At 45.3% G+C, this 22,603-nt stretch overlaps 1 protein-coding gene across 1 annotated transcript in view; it reads right to left on the reverse strand.

Moving 5' to 3' along the window:
• The window catches only part of LOC141097699 (nicotinamide N-methyltransferase-like), a 37,199-nt gene extending 15,750 nt beyond the window's left edge, over nt 1–21,449 (reverse strand). The window contains exon 1 of the mRNA XM_073585078.1: nt 21,299–21,449. Coding sequence (XP_073441179.1) covers nt 21,299–21,449 — 151 coding nt within the window. The remainder of the gene's footprint in view (nt 1–21,298) is intronic.
• Between the last annotated feature and the right edge of the window lie 1,154 nt (nt 21,450–22,603).

A 22,603-nucleotide genomic window follows, 5' to 3' on the forward strand; every position in this document is an offset into this window, starting at 1 on the left:
TACAAGATTATTGGCTTTACACCAGTCACATATTCTTTCCACCTCACTCCGATACAAGTCTTCAGCATTTCCCCTGATGAGACCAATCAGTGTCATATCATCGGCAAATTTCAAGATTTTTACTGAGTCTGCTGAAGAGATGCAATCATTCGTATAGAGAGAAAACAGTAATGGGGACAAAACACACCCCTGAGGTGCCCCGATGTTTGTGACCAAGGTGTCCGAAGTGAATGGTCCAACTTTTACACTCTGTATCCTGGCTGTCAGGAAGTTATAAATCCACAAGCATAAGTTGAGAGGGACTCCAAGAGCTACCATTTTCTTATGAAGTAAATTCGGATCAATGGTATTGAACGCTGAGCTAAAGTCCATGAAAAGAATCCCGACATATGAGTGCCGTTCATCTGTATGATCCAAAATGTACTTCAGTGCCAGATTGACAGTGTCGTTTGCCGAACGATTCTCCTTATAGGCAAACTGAAGCGGGTCCCATAGCTTCTGCGTGAATTTTATCAGGTGGGACATCATAATTCTTTCGAAGACTTTCATAGCTACAGATGTGAGTGCTACTGGTCTATAGTCGTTCAACTCAGAGGATCCCACTTTCTTGGGGACAGGGATAATTGTGGAATTTTTCCAACACTGAGGTACAACGCACTCTTTCAGTGACACATTGTATATATTTGTCAGTATAGGGGCAAGCTGGGTAGCACATACTTTCAGACACATTGGAGATACACCATCAGGGCCAGGTGCCTTTTTGACCTTAAGTCCCTTCAGGATGCGTATCACCTCTGCCTCGGAGATCACTACTTGGGTGTTGCACAATGAATTATCTTTATATGAACAGACTGAGGAGCTTAGAGATGAATAGCCACTGTGTGTAGAGCTTGCCTCAAATCTGCAGTAGAATTCATTTAACTCTGCTGCCAGACTTCTGCTGGGGTTCACTATAGTGGGGTGGCTTTTATAATTGGTGACCTCTCTTAATCCTCTCCATGCAGATCTAGTATCTTTTGATGAGAACCTTTCCTCCAGAATCTTTGCATACTCGTGTTTGGCTAACTTGATCTCTTTAGATAGCGAGTTCCTAAGTTTCTTGAATTCAGTAATATCGCCTGCTTTATAAGCCTCCTCTTTTCTCTTACAGATCAACCTGACTTTATTTGTAAACCATGGCTTGTTGTTTCCCCGAAAGTGGACAGATTTGGATGTAATAAACGTGTCTTCACAAAAACGGATATATGAGGACACTGCATCAACCCATTCATCCAGACCCGAGCATGTTTCCTGGAATACCTCCCAGTCCGTGCATTCAAAGCATGCTTGCAGTTGCAATTTTGCCTCCTCAGACCATGTCTTCTTTGTATAAACTGTAGGTTTGGATGTTTTCAACCTTTGCCTGTAGGCTGGAATTAAATGAATTAGACAATGATCTGAAAAGCCCACTGCTGCTCTCCTCACTGCCCTGTAGGCCCCTTTTAAGACAGTATAGCAGTGATCAAGCGTATTGTTCTCTCTCGTGAAGCAGTTTATATGTTGAGTAAATTTGGGGAGATCCAGGTTGAGTTTTCCTTTGTTAAAGTCCCCCATTACGATCACAAATGCTTCAGGAGATCCTTTCTCCCATTCTGATATTTTGCAAGCTAATTCACCAATAGCAGCTTTAACAGATGCTTGAGGGGGAATATATACTGCAACCAGAACCATAGATGAAAACTCTCTTGGAGCGTAAAATGGTCTACAATTGAGTGCAAGGTACTCTAGATCTGGAGAGCAACCTTTTCCCAGTATGTTAACATCACAGCACCAGCTAGTGTTGATGTAGAGACATACCCCACCCCCCCTTTGTTTACCTGAAGCTACACAATCACGGTCAGCTCTGTAGATAACAAAACCAGGTAGATCCAGACTACAATCAGGGATGGTGTCATTCAACCAGGTCTCAGTAAAACAAAGAGCAGCTGAATTGGCCATATCAGATCTCATGTTACAAAGTAAGTTCAGTTCCTCCATTTTGTTAGATAAGGAACGGACATTAGCCAAGTGGAGTGAAGGAAGAGCTGTTCTGAACCCTCTCCTCCGAAGGCGTGCCAGGACTCCTCCTCTCCTACCTCTCTTGCAGTACACCTCCACAGGTTTCACAGAAGTAATGGATTTTATGTACTCAATTGTTGAATTAGCAATCATGCTCCAAGAAGGGGAGTCCATGAGAAATTGCGGATGATTCCAGAATAATAAATCGTCCCTTGAAATCATAAGAGTAGGTTTACAGAGTGCAGTGGCCATGACTACACTCAGCTTGTAGCTATAAAGACTGAACAGTCACAGCTTAGCAGAGTTAAATGTACAACTTTCCATAAAGGGTGCTCCCAGCACTGCTGGGGGGGAGGGCATGGGTGCAACAAGACAGGGACATCAGGGGACACGCCAACAGTCAGTCCAAACCTGCCCAGCTCACCCTTTCAGCTCCACCTGGATCACAAGATCTCCAGAACATCTCCAGCACCGCACACTCCACCAGCTTTCCTATCCCGCGATCATCTGCATGCTGGAAATGGGTACAAGGCAGGTAGCCAGCAGCTTCACTCTCTCCCAGCTGAAACCAGGCACGGAGCTCCACGAGGACAGAAAGACACCGGTCCCAGCTGGTCGCAGTCTCCACACTACTCCCAGCTCTGCCGAATCCTGTAGCCCTACAGCTCCATGTGGACCACAAGATCTCCAGAACAACTCCAGCACCGCACACTCCACCAGGTTTCCTATCCAGGATCATCTGCATGCTGGAAATGGGTACAAGGCAGGCAGCCAGCAGCTTCACTCTCTCCCAGCTGAATCCAGGCACGGAGCTCCACGAGGACAGAAAGACACCGGTCCCAGATGATCGCAGTCTCCACACTACTCCCAGCTCCCGAATCCTGTAGCTACGCAATGGTGAGTGAACCAAAGGGAGAATTAACAATTAAACGGGGTAAAAAACTAAAAAACTCAGGAGCCTCATGCCAGAGCAGCCATCTCTCGGCGCTCCTCCTCCTTCATGAAACCTTTTGTATAGTGTCCATACAACCTCGGGCCCCGGCCTTGCGCTTAGAACTTCTAGGCAGTGTTCTTCCTCTAACCCACGTCCTCTGTGTTCCCTTTTTCTCCTACATTCCGTACTTGTCTTTCTTTCCTATGGAAGCTCAGGCTTCAGTTCAATGTCTTTCTCCTTCTTTCCTTTCCCGTGCCAGCTGGCTCAGATCACTGAGGCAGCTGCAGCACTCCTTCCTCCATCCCTCTTCCAGGGATCTCCTTCCCTCACTCCTCTCTAAGTGACTTCCCTCTCAGACTGACCTAAAATCCTCAACATTCCCACTCTGTTATGCATTCTAAACTCCACCCACCTCCCAGCACGTTTCGTGTTCCAAGCAGGGAGCCACCAAAGGTGCTCTGCTACACTCTAAGCAAGAGCCGCAATGTGGCTTTGCTGAACTACCCTGTTGTGTGAGGTGTGAGTGGTGAAGCGTAGTTAGGAGCTCCCACCTTACCTGGATGGTGGGGCACCACACCTCAGGAGGAGGTGCAGTACCTCTGTGGCGACTGAGCCTCAGGGGCACCACATATGCGTAATTCCAGCGTAATTCCCATGAAAAACTAGCATTTTGCAAGCGTAATTCGCTTGCAGAATGCTAGCGTTTTCCAAGCGATCTGTAGCCTCGCTTGGAAAACTGATTGACAGGTTGGTCACACTCATCAAACATAGTGTTTGACAAGAGTGACCAACTTTTTACTACTGAGGCTGCCTATGCAGCTTCAGTAGTAAAAAGATATAATGTCAAACATAATAAAAAAAAATAAAAAAATCGTGATATTCTCACCTTCCGGTGTCCCCCGCAGCGTCCCCAGGCCACAGCGATGCTCCTGGCAAGTCCCGTTCTCAGCGATGCCTTGCAACAATAACCCCAGATGATGTAGCATCTCTCGAGACCGCTACATCATCACAGGTCATTGTCGCAAAGCATCGCATGGAACGAGACTTGCCGGGAGCATCACTGGGGCCTGGGGACGGTGCGGGGGACAACGGAAGGTGAGAATATCACAATTTTTTATTTTAATTCTATTTTTTACAGGGATATGGTGCCCAGGGCCTGGAGGAGAGTCTCCTCTCCTCCAGACCCTGGGTACCATCTTCACATTTTCTGCTTACTTTGCACATGGTGGGCATAGCCACATGCGGAAAGTAAGCGGAACAATGCATTCCTATGTGTGCGGAATTCCCGCGATTCCGCAAAAAGAATGAGCATGCTTCGCATTTTTCTGCGATGCGATTCTGCCACGGAAAAATACGCAGCATTAGCACAGCATGTGCGGAATGCCATTGAATACAATAGGTTGCTTATTTTATGCATTTTCACAGCAATTTCGCAGCGAAAAAACACAGCAAAAGCACATAAAATCCGCAGGAATTTCGCATGTGTGCACATAGCCTTAGAAACAAAACTCATCATGTTTGGAGGAGACAGAATGCTAAGTTGCATCCAAAGAACATCATACTGACTGATCCGTGTACATGAAATAATGAATGGGGCCATGTATCGTGAGATTTTGAGTGCAAACCTCCTTCCATCAGCAAGGGAATTGAAAATGAAACGTGGATGGGTCTTTCAGCATGGTAATGATCCCAAGCGCACCACCAGGGCATTGAAGGAATAGCTTCGTAAAAAGCATATGAAGGTCCTGGAGTGGCCTAGCCAGTTCCAGGTCTCAACCCCATAGAAAACCTTTGGAGGGATTTGAAAGTCCGTATTGCCCAGCAACAGGCCCAAAACATCGCTGCTCTAGAGAAGATCTGCATGGAGGAATTGGCCAACATACCACCAACAGTGTGTGCCAACCTTGTGAAGCCTTACAGAAAACATTTGACCTCCGTCATTGCCAACAAAGGATATATAACAAAATATTGAGATGGACTTTTGTTAATGACCAAATACTTATTTTCCACCATAATTTGCAAAATAAATCTTGCCAGATCAGACAAGGTGATTTTCTGGATTTGTTTTCTCATTTTGTCTCTCATAGTTGTGGTCTACCTATGATGTCAATTACAGGACTCTCATCTTTTTAAGTGGGAGAACTTGCACAATTGCATAATTCTTTTTTTCCCCACTGTAGGTCAAAGGGGACCTGGACTTTGGTGCTGTAAAATAACTTAAAATAACAGAATAATAATAAAAAAATAATAATCTTGACTCAGGAGACAGGTCCAAGTGGAGGAGTAAAGCAGTGCTTTGAGTGTGTATTTTACTGTATTTATTAATAAATACATGAAAAAATTAATGTGGCTGTTAGGCATCAAGTTCCCTCATCTGCACAGGGGGAATCTCAAGCCATGTCCTATGCAGTCTCCCATACTTCTTCAGCCACAGAGGTTCCTGCTCAGCAGAGACGTCTGTCCCAGCAACTTGCTCAGGATAATGCTATGCATCTGGTTGCTGCTGCTGCCGCCCCAGGTTCAGCTAAAGCATTCAGCATTAGTCAGCGGCGAGCAAACGCTCTTGGGACTAAGTCCTGCTTTTCTCCCTCTGAGCATGCCCGTGAGACGACCGCTCATTGGTGGTCAGAGGCTACATGCTCAGGTCCTCAAGCAGCTCGGATTGGGCCATCATCAAGGTCCTGGAAGGCTGCAGTTATAAAAGGATCGCACAGCCGCACGGCCGTTCGCCAGTATAGACCATGTGGAGTGAGAGTTGTATGCACGTATGAAAGTCTCTGGCGAATGACTTATTATGAAACCCCTACCCTTGGTACGCATGTGTTGTTCAGCCTTGCCAGTTAGTGCCTAGGCTGTTAGTGCAGGTAGGAGGCAGAGTCAGGGACTAGCTTCAGCGCCAAGTACTGGCTTTGCCTGTACGCCACTGTGCACATGGTCTGCATTCCACAGTAGCCAGCGTCTATTAGTGGCGTTCGCAGGTGCGACGCAGTGCACTTAGTGGGTCTAGAGAGGCTCTTACCCCGCGTCCTTGGGGTAGAGTCTTGTGACCGTACACTAGCACTGGCTCACCTGTGCCCTGTGACAGTCAACAGGCTGCGGCATCTGTGTTCTGTGGTTCCATGACTCTGTGAAGCAACAGAGCCCATTGTTACTACACGCTGGGTGGAGCACACCCACGTGTATTCAGTGCGATACCGCCATTTTGTGCCTGCCATTACTGATCAGCAGTCAACTTCTCTGCACTGTGGACCCTGGGCTGCGAAGGCACCTTATTACCATCTTCTTATTATTTGGTGCGTTCCGCCAGCCCATAACAGTAGCTTCCCCCTATTTTTGTAACCAACCAAGGGAAAGCAGACAGCTGTGAGCTAGTCTTATTATGTTGCGAAAGGGCCAATATCCATTGACATTCTCAGTCTATTAATATCAGCCCACAGCTTTCTACTTTGCCTTTGCTGGTTATTAAAAAAGGGGAGAACCTAAAAAAATGATGTGGGGTTCCACCTATTTTTAATAACCAGCTAAGGCAATGCAGACAGCTGGGGACTGATAGTAATAGGCTTGGAAGGGCCATGGATATTGGCCAATTCGCAGCCTAATAAGACCAGCCTTCAACCACCCCATAAATGGCGCATCCATTGAAAGCATCAGTTTTGTCGCTTAGCTTTAGCCCTCCCCAATAGCCCTGATGCATTTGCAATCAGTGAAATGGTTTTCAGGTTGAGGGCAGCTGTGTAATTAAGCCAAAGGGTTATTAATGGAGTGGCATCTATAAGATACCCCCATTACTAACCCTGTAGTAAAAAGAAATAAACACACACAAAATTTGTAAAAATCACTACCCAACAATTTTCCTTTCCCCATTACCAAAAAAGTAATCCAAATGGAGGTCCCACGATGATCCCTGTGTTCTTCATCCAGTGTATTGAGCTCCGCTCAGAGAACGAAGTTCCATACATTTAAGCAACACTAGGGACACCTCTCCATTACTACCCCCAGCTTGATGTCAGTGGATATCATACAGCTGACATTACCCCAATAGTCAACGCACCAGGGCAATTGGGAACAGCTAAGGCTAAGTGCCAGAATTGGAACATCTAATGGAAGCACCTTTTCTGAGGTGGATGAGGGCTGGTCTTATTAGGCTGGGAGGGGGCCATTATACATGGCTCTTCCCAGCCTGTTAATATCAGCCCCCAGATGTCTGCTTTGCCTTAGCTATGTATTAAAAATAGGGAGGACTCACAATTTTTTTTAGGTCCCTCAATTTTTAATAACCAGAAAAGGCAAAGCAGACAGCTGGGGGCTGATATTAATAGGCTGGGTAGGTGCATGAATATTGGCACATTCCCAGCAAAATAACATAAGCTCACTGCTGTCTGCTTTCCCTTGGCTGGTTACAAAAATGCAGGGGACCGCATGCCAATTTTTAAAATTATTTGTTTCTTTATTTCACAGCGTCAGGCTGTGTCACGTGCTGTGCTGGCAAATTACAGCCATGCCAATACTTGACATGGCTGTAATGGGGCCAGAAGTGCCCACAGCCTTAAAGCTTGTTGACTGACTGTGCTGCAGCCTTTCAAGAAGCTTTATTAGGCTGCCGAACCCAAACAGTATCACGGATGTAAAGTAAGAAGTCCATGTTCGGGGTTCAGTACCGGACACTAGGTGTCCGCTGCGAACCCTGAACTTTACATTTCAGGTTTGTTCATCCCTAATTCTCTTCCTTAGGTAATACTGATTGTCAGGGAGGGAAAGGTGTAGTAATTCTATAGAGCATCTGAATGTAAATGGAGTGTTGGGCTTGGATGTGGTCAGAATTCAATGTCGAATCATTGGTTCATGAAATATAAATAGAGAATTAATTTACCTAATTCTCCCATAAATTTGCCAAAAGTGAAGTAGAGACATGGTCAATTAATTCACCAATACATCCAAATGTGCTGTGATTTGGCAAAATGCAATCAGGCAAAACGTTTCCACACCTCCAGCCTTAAGCCTGAACTTTACTTGACACTGAATATTGTTTTAGCCATAGGATATCCTATGTCTTATGCATCCTTGATATAGAAAGATACAGATGCTTCAAAAAGGTTAATTTACAAAAGGAGGGCATAACTGCTTCTAAAAGGTTAATGTACTAGAAGAGAAAACAACTGCTTGTAAGTGGTTAAATCACTCTTGCTGGGGTCATAACTTGTAAGTGTTTAATCAGAATCTCTTACTACCTATAGAAAGACCCACAAGCAGACACACTGAGAAGCTGTGACTGTCTAATACAGACATTGTGTACCCAGTGATGGGATTCAACCTGTTCTTTCAGCTGAGCCAGTTGATATAATTACTGCTGTTTTCTTGAACAAGAAGAAGCTAAGCACCAATTTTGTTCTCCAACCTTCTGCTGATGTTGAGTCCCAACCCAGTCACAGGGTAGGACTGCTGATCTGTCAGTGGTCCACAGGGTCCACATCCCATTTAATGATTTTAGGATGCAGATGCCATTATAAACTATGGGAAAGCAGAGAGCCATTACCTCCTTGCTCTGCCACACACTCTGGCAAGCCACAGGCAGCTTTAAGTTTGTATCCTACGGATGAGATAAGAAAGGAGATGTCCGGTCGATGGGATTACATATCTCCATTGTATCGCTTAAGCCAGGCTGAACACTGTGGGAATAAGGAAAAATCCACCACTCCACATTGTGGGAGTGGGGTATGATGAGTTTTTTTTTAAATTTACATTGTTATGCTATGAGAGGGTTTAAATAGGGGTATGGAATTACTATTTCATGGGGCACAATAAGAACATTTCCTTTGTGATGGAGGGGGCACTGTTAATATTTGTAGGCACAGAGCTGGCATTATTACTATGTGGAGGTGGAGATGTGGCACAAAAATAGAGATACTGTTAATTTGTCAGTCAGCAAAAGGGGCAATATTACTTTGGATGAAAGCATAGATGGGGTATTATTAATGCAATATTGAGAAGTACAGAGGGGTAGTAATATCATGTGATGAGGTATTACAGGAACAGTTTACATTTAAAAGCCCATCTAGTTTATTTCATTTCTCATAAACTGCATCACAGGAAAGTTTAAACACAGCTCTTGTCTGTCATAAAGTAAAGCATAAAATAAAGAGGCTATACAATAGTGTGGGCTCACCCACTTGGGTTAGAGTCCAGCTTCTCAGGCCTTTAGCAGAAGCACACAATCCTTGGGGATCTGAACACCACCTCACATAGGCTAGTTTCACAATAGCGATCAGGATGGCAGCTTACTGTTATGCGGGGCTTAGGTCAAAGGAGGCTGAAATACCCGGGGCCCCTGCGGAGTCCCTCAAACTAGGGAAAACCCTCTCTGACCCTCAACCCAGGGTTTTTGCTAATGGTGCAAATGCCTGAGCCTCCAACCTTTCCTTATCTCCTGCTCAGCCCTAAGCTGAACCCTCCACCCTCCACCCAGTGAGTTGTCAAACCACCAAAGCCCACACAGTAATGACAGACAGGGAGAAGTTAAACCACACAGCGCCGCAAACACACAGGACAATACTGTAATGTGAACAGGGCAAAACAAAGCACAAATATAGGAAGGCGAAAAGGTAACAACGGATCATACGCCACCAGATATGAATTTCTCTCTCCAACACCTCCTCTCCAGACCGGAACCACTTGGCATAAAACACAAGCTATAATCGGCGACGCCCACAGGCCAGCACGATTATTTAAAGACCGTGGGCGTGACCGAACATCCCACCTGATTTCCAGCTAGATTAACCCCCGATAACCTGAGTAAAATCAAGCCGGCGCCACTGAGGCTATAGTGAACGGAGATGGAACTACCGCTGCCTGCCGGACGCTGTGGTGTGAATAGCATCCGACATGACAGTACCCCGTCTTCTACGAGGGACCCCAGGGCCCTCAAGACTCATAGGACCCGGCTTGTCCGGATGACGGCGGTGAAAGGAACTGACCAGCCGATCCGCATGCATGTCCGAGGCTGGTACCCAAGACCTCTCCTCCGGACCATACCCCCGCCAGTGTACCAAATACTGAAGAGAACGGCGCAGTACTCGAGAGTCCACCACCTTGGAGACTTCAAACTCTAAATCGCCATCCACCATGACTGGAGGTGGCATCGGCGTCGTGTCCACAGAGCCTACCACCTTTTTCAATAAAGCTCTGTGAAACACGTTGTGTATCTTGTATACCGCAGGAAGTTCCAACCGATAAGCAACCGGGTTAATGATGGCAGCAATCTTAAAAGGGCCAATAAACCTTGGACCCAATTTCAATGATGGAATTTTGAGTTTTATGTTTTTAGTAGCTAACCACACCCAATCACCCACACACAGGTCCGGACCTGGCACGCGTCTAGCGTCAGACACATGTTTGTACCTTGCACTCATGCTCAGCAATCGCTGTTTCACACTCCTCCAGACCGATGATAGTTGAACTCCTAACCGGTCCTCCTCTGGGACGCCCCCAGAGCCCCCCTGACGCAAGGTACAAAATTGAGGATGGTGCCCATAAACACAAAAGAACGGAGACTCTCCCGATGATTCTTGGCGGTGATTATTTAATGCGAACTCGGCCAAGGGAAGGAATGTCGACCACTCCTCTTGGTTATCAGACACAAAACATCGCAAATACTGCTCCAGATTTTGGTTCATGAGCTCAGTTTGACCATTTGACTGCGGATGAAACGCCGACGAATGAGACAACTTGATCCCCAATCGTGAGCAAAAAGCTTTCCAAAACATCGCCACAAACTGGGTCCCCCTATCAGACACTATGTCCGACGGAACTCCTTGTAGTCTGACCACCTCCTGCACAAAGACCTGAGCCAATGTCTTCGCATTGGGCAAGGAAGGCAACGACACAAAATGCGCCATCTTCGAAAATCGATCAACCACCACCAGGATGACCGTGTTCCCCGCCGAGGCAGGCAAGTCCGTGATAAAGTCCATGGAGATTTCTGTCCATGGCCTACTAGGTATCCCCAGAGGCTGTAGAGTGCCAGCAGGACAGGTTCTGGGCGACTTGGCCCTGGCGCACGTGATGCAAGCTGTCATGTACGAGACCACGTCCTGCCGGATTTTTGGCCACCAGAAGCGGCGCGATACCAGCTCCAAGGTGCCCCTAACCCCAGGATGACCGGCCAGGACAGAGTCGTGGTGTTCCCCCAACCCTTTAAGACGAAGATGAAGGGGTACGAATGACTTATTAGCGGGAAGTCCTGGCGGTACCTCCTCCTGGGCCTCGGCAATCTCCGCCTCTACCTCAGTCGTGAGAGCCGAAACCACTACACCTTCCTGGAGGATGGGTACTGGATCTTCCCGAGGTTCTCCCCCTGGAAAACACCTGGACAAGGCATCCGCCTTGGTGTTTTTAGCCCCAGGACGGTAAGTCACCAGAAAGTTAAAACGTGTAAAAAACAATGCCCAGCGAGCCTGCCTGGGAGACAGATGCTTTGCCGACTCCAGATAGAGCAGGTTTTTATGGTCAGTGATGACCGTGACCTGGTGGGCCGCCCCCTCCAGGAAGTGTCGCCATTCCTCAAAAGCCAATGTGATGGCCAACAACTCCCTGTTGCCGATGTCGTAATTCCGTTCGGCAGGCGACAGCTTCTTGGAGAAGTAGGCGCATGGACGCATATTGCTCAAGGACGAGCCCTGTGACAGTACTGACCCCACTCCCACCTCAGACGCATCGACATCCACCGTAAATGGTTTAGATACATCCGGTTGCACCAGAATGGGGGCTGAAGCAAAATGGTTTTTAAGAAGCTCAAATGCACGCACCGCATCCTCACACCAGATAGCGAGATTGGTACCTTTTTTCGTCATGTCTGTGAGCGGTTTGGCTATAGTAGAGAAATTCTTAATAAACTTCCTATAATAGTTGGCAAACCCAAGGAACCACTGGAGCGCTTTTAGATTATCAGGCCGTTCCCATCGCAGCACCGCTTGCACCTTCGCGGCGTCCATTTTAAACCCTGCGGCGGATACAATATATCCCAAAAAAGGCAACTCCTGAACAAAAAATACGCATTTTTCAAGCTTAGCATAGAGCTTATTCTCACGGAGCAACTGTAACACCTGCCTGACATGCTCTAAATGAGTGTCCTGGTCGCTTGAATAAATGAGGATATCATCCAGGTACACAATCACAAATTTCCCCAGCACATGATCGAATACATCATTTATGAAATGTTGGAAAACAGCAGGCGCGGTTGTCAACCCAAATGGCATAACTAGGCTTTCAAAATGACCCTCAGGGGTATTAAATGCCGTCTTCCACTCATCCCCCTGACGGACCCTTATGAGGTTATATGCCCCCCTGAGGTCATGTTTGGAAAACCACTTCGCACCAGCCACCTGGTTGAACAAATCAGGGATCAGAGGCATCGGTTAGGGATCACGGACCGTAATCTGGTTTAACTCTCGGAAATCCAGACACGGGCGTAACCCCCCATCTTTTTTCTTAATGAAGAAAAACCCAGCTGCTACAGGTGAGGATGAAGGCCGGATGTGCCTTTTACTTAAACTCTCCGCGATGTAGTCTTTAAGAGCTTGTCTCTCCTGATCAGAAATACTAAACATCCTCGCCTTTGGCAATTTAGCCCTGGGTTTTAACCTAATCTCACAGTCATAGGCTCGATGTGGAGGTAGTTCTGAGCAACCCCTCTCAGAGAATACGTCCGCAAAATCCAGCAATGCTTCTGGAAGGCTGGACTTCACGGCGGACACACATGTGGCCAAGCAATTTTCCTGGCAGAAACCGCTCCACTGGACTATGTCCTGGGTTCTCCAGTCAATCACCGGGTTGTGCTTGGACAACCATGGGAAACCCAGGACCATTTGTGCTGGGAGATTATTGAGTACCCTACATGTAACCCACTCAGAATGTAGGACCCCAATGTGGAGTTTAACCTCAGCTACAAACTCAGTAATCTCCCCCTGTGGGAGGGGAGCGGCATTAATGGTAACCACGCGAATAGGATGAGGGAGTTTTTCGATCTTAAAACCTGCCATGCGTGCAAACTCCTCATCCATGAGATTGGTGGTGGAACTGCTATCCACAAACACTGATATGGGTAGCTCTCTGCCCGCAATAATAACCCTGGCAGGGAGCATACATTGAGATACCATCATGGAGGATATGCATACGCTCAGTTGGGCCTCCTCCATACCCTCTGAGCTTACCAGTTTTCCGCCGGTGCGACTTTCTTTGGTAGCACAGGACAAGCATTTACATAATGATCTCTTTTACCACAGTAAAAACATGCTCCATGCTTCCTGAACCCAGGAACGCGACGCTGCACATGTGATACCCCAGCGATTTGCATAGGTTCCGTGGGCTCACCTGCAGCAACCACACTTGCACCCCTGCTTTCCCCCAGGGGCAGCGTCTCCTGCCCCCCTTGACGCAAACGGCGATCAATACGAATAACCAAACTCATGGCAGACTCTAACGATGCAGGAGTCTCATACATCAGGAGGGCCTGTTTAACTCTTTCTGAAACCCCATGAATAAACTGACTCCGCAGCGCTGGGTCGTTCCACTGTGTGTCTACTGCCCAATGGCGAAATTCTGAACAATAGTCTTCCGCCATACTTTCCCCCTGACGGAGGGCGCGGATTTTAGATTCCGCCAAAGCCAATCTGTCGGGATCATCATAAATGAGCCCGAGTGCTGAAAAAACATTCTCAACCGAATGAAACGTAGCAGAGTCGGCTGGTAAGGAAAACACCCATGCTTGAGGGTCCCCACTCAGTAATGATAACACCAGACCCACCCGCTGAGCCTCATTACCTGAGGAGACCGGGTGCATGCGAAAGTATAACTTGCAGGCCTCCCGAAAGATGACAAATTTGCTGCGTTCCCCAGAAAATCGTTCAGGCAGCGGAATCTTTGGCTGCACCTGCACCAGCAGAAGCTGCTTGCACATTAGCTACAACCAGGCCCTGCTGCTGAACTGCCCCCTTCAACTCGGTGACCTGTAAGGACAGCGCCGCCAACTGGCGGTTTTTGGAAGTCATGGAATCCATGGAAAAATGTTAGGCCGATTATAATGTTATGCGGGGCTTAGGTCAAAGGAGGCTGAAATACCCGGGGCCCCTGCGGAGTCCCTCAAACTAGGGAAAACCTTGTCTGACCCTCAACCCAGGGTTTTTGCTAATGGTGCAAATGCCTGAGCCTCCAACCTTTCCTTATCTCCTACTCAGCCCTAAGCTGAACCCTCCACCCTCCACCCAGTGAGTTGTCAAACCACCAAAGCCCACACAGTAATGACAGACAGGGAGAACTTAAACCACACCACGCCGCAAACACACAGGACAATACTGTAATGTGAACAGGGCAAAGCAAAGCACAAATATAGGAAGGCAAAAAGGTAACAACGGATCATATGCCACCAGATATGAATTTATCTCTCCAACACCTCCTCTCCAGACCGGAACCACTTGGCATAAAACACAAGCTATAATCGGCGACGCCCACAGGCCAGCACGACTATTTAAAGACCGTAGGCGTGACCGAACATCCCACCTGATTTCCAGCTAGATTAACCCCCGATAACCTGAGTAAAATCAAGCCGGCGCCACTGAGGCTATAGTGGATGGAGATGGAACTACCGCTGCCTGCCGGACGCTGTGGTGTGAATAGCGTCCGACCTGACACTTACTTCCTCCTTTCTTCCTCCGTGAAGCTCCACCCACGCTCCGCCTACTGCTCTTATTGTTATCTCTTCTCTGTGTGTATATCACAGGTGGAATAGCGACCTTGGGGGCTTTGACGTAACATCTACCATTATCCAGGCGAGTCAGCGGAAGGATTAGGCCCTGTAATGTGCACCATGTTGGGGGTAATTGCTGGGATTGCTCTGTTTGCTATTGGGTGTTGTGGTTCTATAAAGTATTGCCACACTGTTTTACCCTAATCCTGTGGTGTCTGCATAGTATGTTGCCCGCGAGGAGATAGAGAGGGCGTTCAGTGGTATGAGCCCTGGTCCATGCAGTCTTTCTAAATGCAGCCAGGCCAGCAGACAAGAGCACCCACTGACCCCGTTTCTCCACACCAACTTTATTTTTTCCAATGGGAAGAGGGTCATGTGACACATCAAACTTATTGTGCATTTCACAGGAAAAACAATGGTGTGTTTGGTTTTAACGTAACTTTATTCTTTCATGAGTTATTTACAAGTTTATGACCAGTAATGAAATGTGTTCAAAGTGCTGTCCATTGTGTTGGATTGTCAATGCAACCCTCTTCTCCCACTCTTGACACACTGATAACAACACCGCAGAAGAAATGCTAGTCTAAGGGGTCAGATTCCTTGTAGGAATGCTCGGACCTGACACCCATAATGTAGTGGTGCACCATCTTGCTGGAAAAACTCAGGGAACATGCCATCTTCAGTGCATAAAGAGGGCAACACATTATCATGTACAAGTGGCATTGAGGTTTCCATTGATGAAAAATGGCCCCACTATCTTTGTACCCCATATACCATACCACACCATCAATTTTGGGTGTCAGGTCTGAGCATTCCTACATGAACAGTTTCCTGGAAAGTGGATTGGTCGTCGTGGGCCAGTTGAATGGCCACCAAGGTCTCCCGATCTGACCCGCTTAGACTTTTATCTTTGGCATCATCTGAAGGCAGTGTCTATGCTGTGAAGATACGAGATGTGCAGCATCTGAAACAATAGATACTGGAAGCCTGTGCAAGCATTTTTTTCTGCGGTGTTGCTATCAGTGTGTCAAGAGTGGGAGAAGAGGGTTGCATTGACAATCCAACACAATGGGCAGCACTTTGAGCACATTTTACAAGTGGTCATAAACTTGTAAATAACTCATGAAAGAATAAAGTTACATTAAAACCAAGCACACCATTGTTTTTCTTGTGAAATTCTCAATAACTTTGATTTGTCACATGACCCTCTTCACATTGTAAAAAATAAAGTTGGATCCAAAATGGCTGACTTCAAAATGGCCACTATGGTCATCACCCATCTTGAAAAGTTTCCCCCTCCCATATACTAATGTGCCACAAACAGGAAGTTGATATCACCAACCATTCCCATTTTATTTAGGTGTATCCATATACAGTGGGGCAAAAAAGTATTTAGTCAGTCAGCAATAGTGCAAGTTCCACCACTTAAAAAGATGAGAGGCGTCTGTAATTTACATCATAGGTAGACCTCAACTATGGGAGACAAACTGAGAAAAAAAAATCCAGAAAATCACATTGTCTGTTTTTTTTTCATTTTATTTGCATATTATGGTGGAAAATAAGTATTTGGTCAGAAACAAAATTTCATCTCAATACTTTGTGATATATCCTTTGTTGGCAATGACAGAGGTCAAACGTTTTCTGTAAGTCTTCACAAGGTTGCCACACACTGTTGTTGGTGTGTTGGCCCATTCCTCCATGCAGATCTCCTCTAGAGCAGTGATGTTTTTGGCTTTTCGCTTGGCAACACGGACTTTCAACTCCCTCCAAAGGTTTTCTATAGGGTTGAGATCTGGAGACTGGCTAGGCCACTCCAGGACCTTGAAATGCTTCTTACGAAGCCACTCCTTCGTTGCCCTGGCGGTGTGCTTTGGATCATTGTCATGTTGAAAGACCCAGCCACGTTTCATCTGCAATGCCCTTGCTGATGGAAGGAGGTTTGCACTCAAAATCTCACGATACATGGCCCCATTCATTCTTTCATGTACCCGGATCAGTCGTCCTGGCCCCTTTGCAGAGAAACAGCCCCAAAGCATGATGTTTCCACCACCATGCTTTACAGTAGGTATGGTGTTTGATGGATGCAACTCAGTATTCCTTTTCCTCCAAACACGACAAGTTGTGTTTCTACCAAACAGTTCCAGTTTGGTTTCATCAGACCATAGGACATTCTCCCAAAACTCCTCTGGATCATCCAAATGCTCTCTAGCAAACTTCAGACGGGCCCGGACATGTACAGGCTTAAGCAGTGGGACACGTCTGGCACTGCAGGATCTGAGTCCATGGTGTGTTACTTATGGTAGGCCTTGTTACATTGGTCCCAGCTCTCTGCAGTTCATTCACTAGGTCCCCCCGTGTGGTTCTGGGATTTTTGCTCACCGTTCTTGTGATCATTCTGACCCCACGGGGTGGGATTTTGCGTGGAGCACCAGATCGAGGGAGATTATCAGTGGTCTTGTATGTCTTCCATTTTCTAATTATTGCTCCCACAGTTGATTTCTTCACTCCAAGCTGGTTGGCTATTGCAGATTCAGTCTTCCCGGCCTGGTGCAGGGCTACAATTTTGTTTCTGGTGTCCTTTGACAGCTCTTTGGTCTTCACCATAGTGGAGTTTGGAGTCAGACTGTTTGAGGGTGTGCACAGGTGTCTTTTTATACTGATAACAAGTTTAAACAGGTGCCATTACTACAGGTAATGAGTGGAGGAAAGAGGAGACTCTTAAATAAGAAGTTACAGGTCTGTGAGAGCCAGAAATCTTGTTTGCTTGTTTCTGACCAAATACTTATTTTCCACCATAATATGCAAATAAAATGAAAAAAAAACAGACAATGTGATTTTCTGGATTTTTTTTTCTCAGTTTGTCTCCCATAGTTGAGGTCTACCTATGATGTAAATTACAGACGCCTCTCATCTTTTTAAGTGGTGGAACTTGCACTATTGCTGACTGACTAAATACTTTTTTGCCCCACTGTAAATGACCCACCCTGTATATTGAGGACTATCTGTTGCATTATACTATATGGAGGCAATTTAGTGGACCATCATACAGTGTGGGGATTACAGTGAGGGGTCCATCATACAGTGTGGGAGATAATTTGGGGTCTTTGTGCATTGTAGGGACCATCATGCAGTGTTGGAGCATAAACAATTTTGGGGATACTAAAGAGTCAGTATACTGTGTGTGGGGTACTATACAGTGAAGGGGCTTTATGCTATGTACAAGAGAGTATCATGCTGTGTAGAGGGGAGCTGAACAGGGTGAGACTTTTGACATTATTAAATGTTAAGTGGGCACTTGTTATATGAGTATTTAGGTTAGGACTTTCAAAGGGGCACACAGGGCATTATTACTTTCTATGGGCAACATGTGGGCACTGTTTTCTAGGGCACTTGCACACGGCATTACTAGAGGGTCGTTTTACCATCTAGATTGCACACAGTATCACACAGCGGCTGAGCATTGGGGTATTAGCATGATGTGGAGTTTGTGCAGGTTGGATGGGGATGGTGCTGGAAATGTCAAATGTGTCTTTGTTGTAATTTCTGCTGTCGAGTCCTGGCTGGAGAAGTTGTTGTGTCGGTCTGGGCCAGATGGAAAAGGTGGAAAAAGTTATCTATTCCATAAGAAAGAACGTCAGCTGTAAGTCACTATCTACAACTGTGCTGTAATCACTTATATGTTCCGTAGGACTGGTATTTACCACTGACCATATGGCAGTAATATCAGTGTTGGTCTTTGTATAGAGATTATTTTCAGCAACAGCGCGGGCATCTGCTGAGGTTCTTGTACATCCACAAATAGGGTGTGTTACCACATTTGGTTGTAATCAAGGTTACCTGGTTAGGGGCTGACTGAGAAGTTTTGCCCCCACTTAACCAAAACTCTAGTTATACATCTTCTGTCATACCCAGGATATATACAGTGGCTTGCAAAAGTATTGGCCCCTTTGGTTTTGTACCCATTTTCTTACATTACAACCTGTGTTTAAATACTTTTCTAATCCGATTTGTGTGTGATGCTTCAGCACTAAAAAGTCCAAGTTGGTCAAGTGAGAAAAATATAGACATAAATTAAATTTATGGGATTAAATAACTAAAAATTGGCACGTACACATATATTCACCAACTTTGCGATGAAACCCCTAAAAACTTCTGGTTCAAGCAATACCCTTCATAAGTCACATGCTTAGTGACAGGATGTCCCCCTATGTCCAATCTAAGTATCACACGTGTGTCAGTATTTACACTTTACCTTTTCTGAAAGGCCACAGAGGCTGTAACACCATTAACAAGAGACATCACTAACTAAACAACACCATGAAGACCAAGTAGATCTTCAAACAAATCAAGGACAAAGTTGTTGAGATGTTCAAGTCAGGGTTGTATTATAAAAAAAATCCCAATCTCTGATGATCCCTCGGAGAACCATCAAATCCATTATTAAACGCAAAGAATATGGTACCACCTGCCCAAAAAGGGCCGCCCACCAAAATTTTCAGCCCGGGCAAGGAGGGCATTAATCAGAGAGGCAGCACAGAGACCAAAGGTAAAACGTAAGGACCTGCAGAGTTCTCAAGTAGAGACTAAACTATCTGTCCATATGATGACAATAAGCCATACACTCCATAGACGTAGGCTTTAAGGAAGAGTGGGCAGAATAAAGCCTTTACGTACACACAAAAATTGTAAGGCTCATTTTGAGATTGCCAAAAGACATATGGGAGACTCCCCAAATGTATGCAGGAAGGTGCTGTGGCCAGATGAGACCAAAATTGAACTTTTCGGCCACCATTGTAAACGATATGTCTGACTGCAAACCAATACTGCTCATCACCCCAAAAACACCATCCCCACAGTGAAACATGGTGGCAGCATCATATTTTGGGGATGATTTTCAGCAGTAGGGACAGGGAAAATGGACCGAGTTAAGGGGAAGATGGATGGTGAGAAATACAAGGATATTCCTGAGCAAAACCTGTTTCAGTCTTTCAGTGATTTGAGACTGGGACAGAGGTTCTCCTTCCAACAAGACAATGGCACAAAGCATACTTCTGAAGCAACAATCAAGGGGTTTAAGGGAAAATGTGTAAAATGTTTTGGAGTGGCCTAGCCAAAGACCAGACCTTAATTTAATTGAGAATCTCTGGTCAGACATAAAAATTGCTCTTCACCAGAGGAAACCATCTAACTTGAAAGAGCTGGAACAGTTTTGCCTTGAGGAATGGGCAAAAATCCCAGTGGCAAGATGTGGAAAGCTCATACAGACTTACCCAAAGTGATTCTACAAAGAGGCTCTAAAAAATATTGACTTTAGGGGGTTGAACAGTTATGCACACTGAAGTTTTCAGTAATTTTGTCCAATTCATTGTTTGCTTCACAATAAAAAGAAAACCAAGCATTCACAGTTCTAGGCATGTTCTTTACATGAACCGATGCAAACTAAACTGTTTAATTCCAGGTTGCGAGGTAGCAAAACACAAAAATTCCAAGGGGGGGGGGAATACTTTTGCAATCCACTGTAGCTGAAGTTCCCTTCAGTTGTAGAACTGTACAAATAATTGCATTTACATATGAACTCAATAAGGGTGCGTTTACACTGCCAATAATCCTAGGAATTCTCAATACAACATACCTGTGTATATACACACTTATTGAGTCCTACCTAAATCAGACCAAAATAAAAATATAATATTTCACACTAAAAAGGAAAAAAATAGCAAAAAAAAACCTCAAAACATTTTCTCAAAAAATATGGTTTCAATAATATGTAATTTTCTGGTGAAATCTCATTTCTTTTGGGTTTTAGTAAATTCAAAATAAAGTTGGAAGAGGTCAGAAAATGATACCAACTCAACCTGTTAGGCCTCTTTCACACTTCAGTTTTTTACAATCAGTCACAATCCGCCAGGTTTTGAAAAAAAAGGATCCGCAATTTTTTTTTGAGGATCCGTTTTTTTCCCCATTGACTTGCATTATGGGCGGATTGTGACGGATTGCCATCCGTTGCATCCGTTTTTTTTGCGGATCCGCCAAAAGTTGCTGTCCGTTATCATCCTCAAAGATTTCAAAACGGAGCTTGCAACGTTTTTTTTTCTGGCGGATCCGCCAGACACTGTTTTAACCCCAAATTCTTTCTGGCTGCCGGACCGAAAAAAATTCTCTCTCTCTCTCTCTCTCTCTTTCTCTCTCTCTCTCTCTCTCTCTCCTGTGCCATCCGTTCACATCAGTTCAGAACGGATCCGCTTGTCTGACTTTTTGGCGGATTTGAACTGATGCAAAAAACTGAAGTGTGAAAGAGGCCTTAACCAGATACTATAAAAGCAGAATTGTTATGTCTCCAGTTAAAGTTTTAGAGTAATCTAAATATCCTCTACAAGTTTCCAATCTTATGGAAATGACAAAGGAATAAAAATGACTCTAGGAGACCCCAACTTTCACCCCTCCTGTCTTCTTATCCACACTAGAGTGGTGGGGAATATGACATTAGGGACAGAATGATTTTTAGTATGACACACTTAGTTTTATAGGAATTTCATTTGTTATGTGATAAAAGTATGAAAAAATAGAATTAAACATTGAAAAATACATACCATCTGCAAAAATTTTTGCAAGATTTTCAATGGGAAATTTCAAGCTATTGTCTCCAAATACCATTTCAGACTTGTCTGACAAATAACTCTCCAGATATTGTCTAGAATCAAATCCATCTGCATAATAGAACTTATAGGTACAGGAATCCATTATCGAATAGAGTGACTCCTTCTACCCTGGCGCTAAAGGTTTTTCTTATAAAATCAACAGGACTCAATTTACATTTTGCATCAATAAAAATTATTTATCATATCATGAGTTACGATCATAATGATCTTGGAATGGGAATATGTGTTTGAATTAATTTAAATTGATAATAAACTGATCTTTCTATACTGATTTTTATTTCAGTTTTCAGAAATCCGCAGCAGAACTCATACGCAATTTTTTAACAAGGAATTAGGAAAATTGCAATCTATAGCCACTTCCCATCCTACATCAATCATTAATTTAATTTTAGCCAGTTTTCTACATACTTTTATTATTTTTTTCTACATAATGTGCATGAAAACTTGTTCCAATGATTGACAAGCTTCATGATTGTGCTCCACCCTTGGCTAATCAAAGTCTATGGCGGAGTACCAGATGGTAAGATTTGCGAGTCTCCCGTTTAGCAGCTAGAGACAACTGACCTGTCTGATGTCCTGCGAATCGATCCTCTCATCTCTACTTATTACCATATCTTGCATCCTGTTTCTTCCCCTATATTATAAATCATAATCTACTATATAATCGTCTAATTCTGTCTGTCTGTCTCTCTGTTTGTAATTGAAATCCCACGTCGCTGATTGGTCACGCTCGGCCAGTCGCGACCAATCAGCGACTGGCGCAGTCCGGCCGCGAATTGGCGCGGAACTCGAACGACGCATGCCACCGCTACCGTTGGGAGATCTGCGGCGCTAGCCGCTGATCTCCAGATGGTTGCCGCAGGTCACCTCCTGCCACACGGAGGTCATCTCTCGGCTGCGGAAGTATCTAGACCGGTGCTAGCGATCTCGCTCATTGTGACACGCAGCAGCGACCAGGCCCCCCGCTGTGAGATCGCCGATTGTGATGGATCGTCCTGCATACATATTCTAGAATACCCGATGCGTTAGAATCGGTAGAATCGGCCACCATCTAGTTGGTAGTATAAAAGACGTAGGTTCCAATTCATTCATATGGGCGTTGTTCTCGCCGGCCTTGATGTGGGGGTGTGCTGGAGTCAGATGATTCATGAAGAGGCATAGAGGAGTTGGATAAGTGGCATGCACCTTCTGTGTGCACCTCGCTACAATTGTTACTCAAGTCATCGACTGGAATAA

Source organism: Dendrobates tinctorius, unplaced genomic scaffold (assembly GCF_039654945.1).
Source record: "Dendrobates tinctorius isolate UK_male_01 unplaced genomic scaffold, ASM3965494v1 ptg000086l, whole genome shotgun sequence".
NCBI classification, from domain to species: Eukaryota; Metazoa; Chordata; class Amphibia; order Anura; family Dendrobatidae; genus Dendrobates; species Dendrobates tinctorius.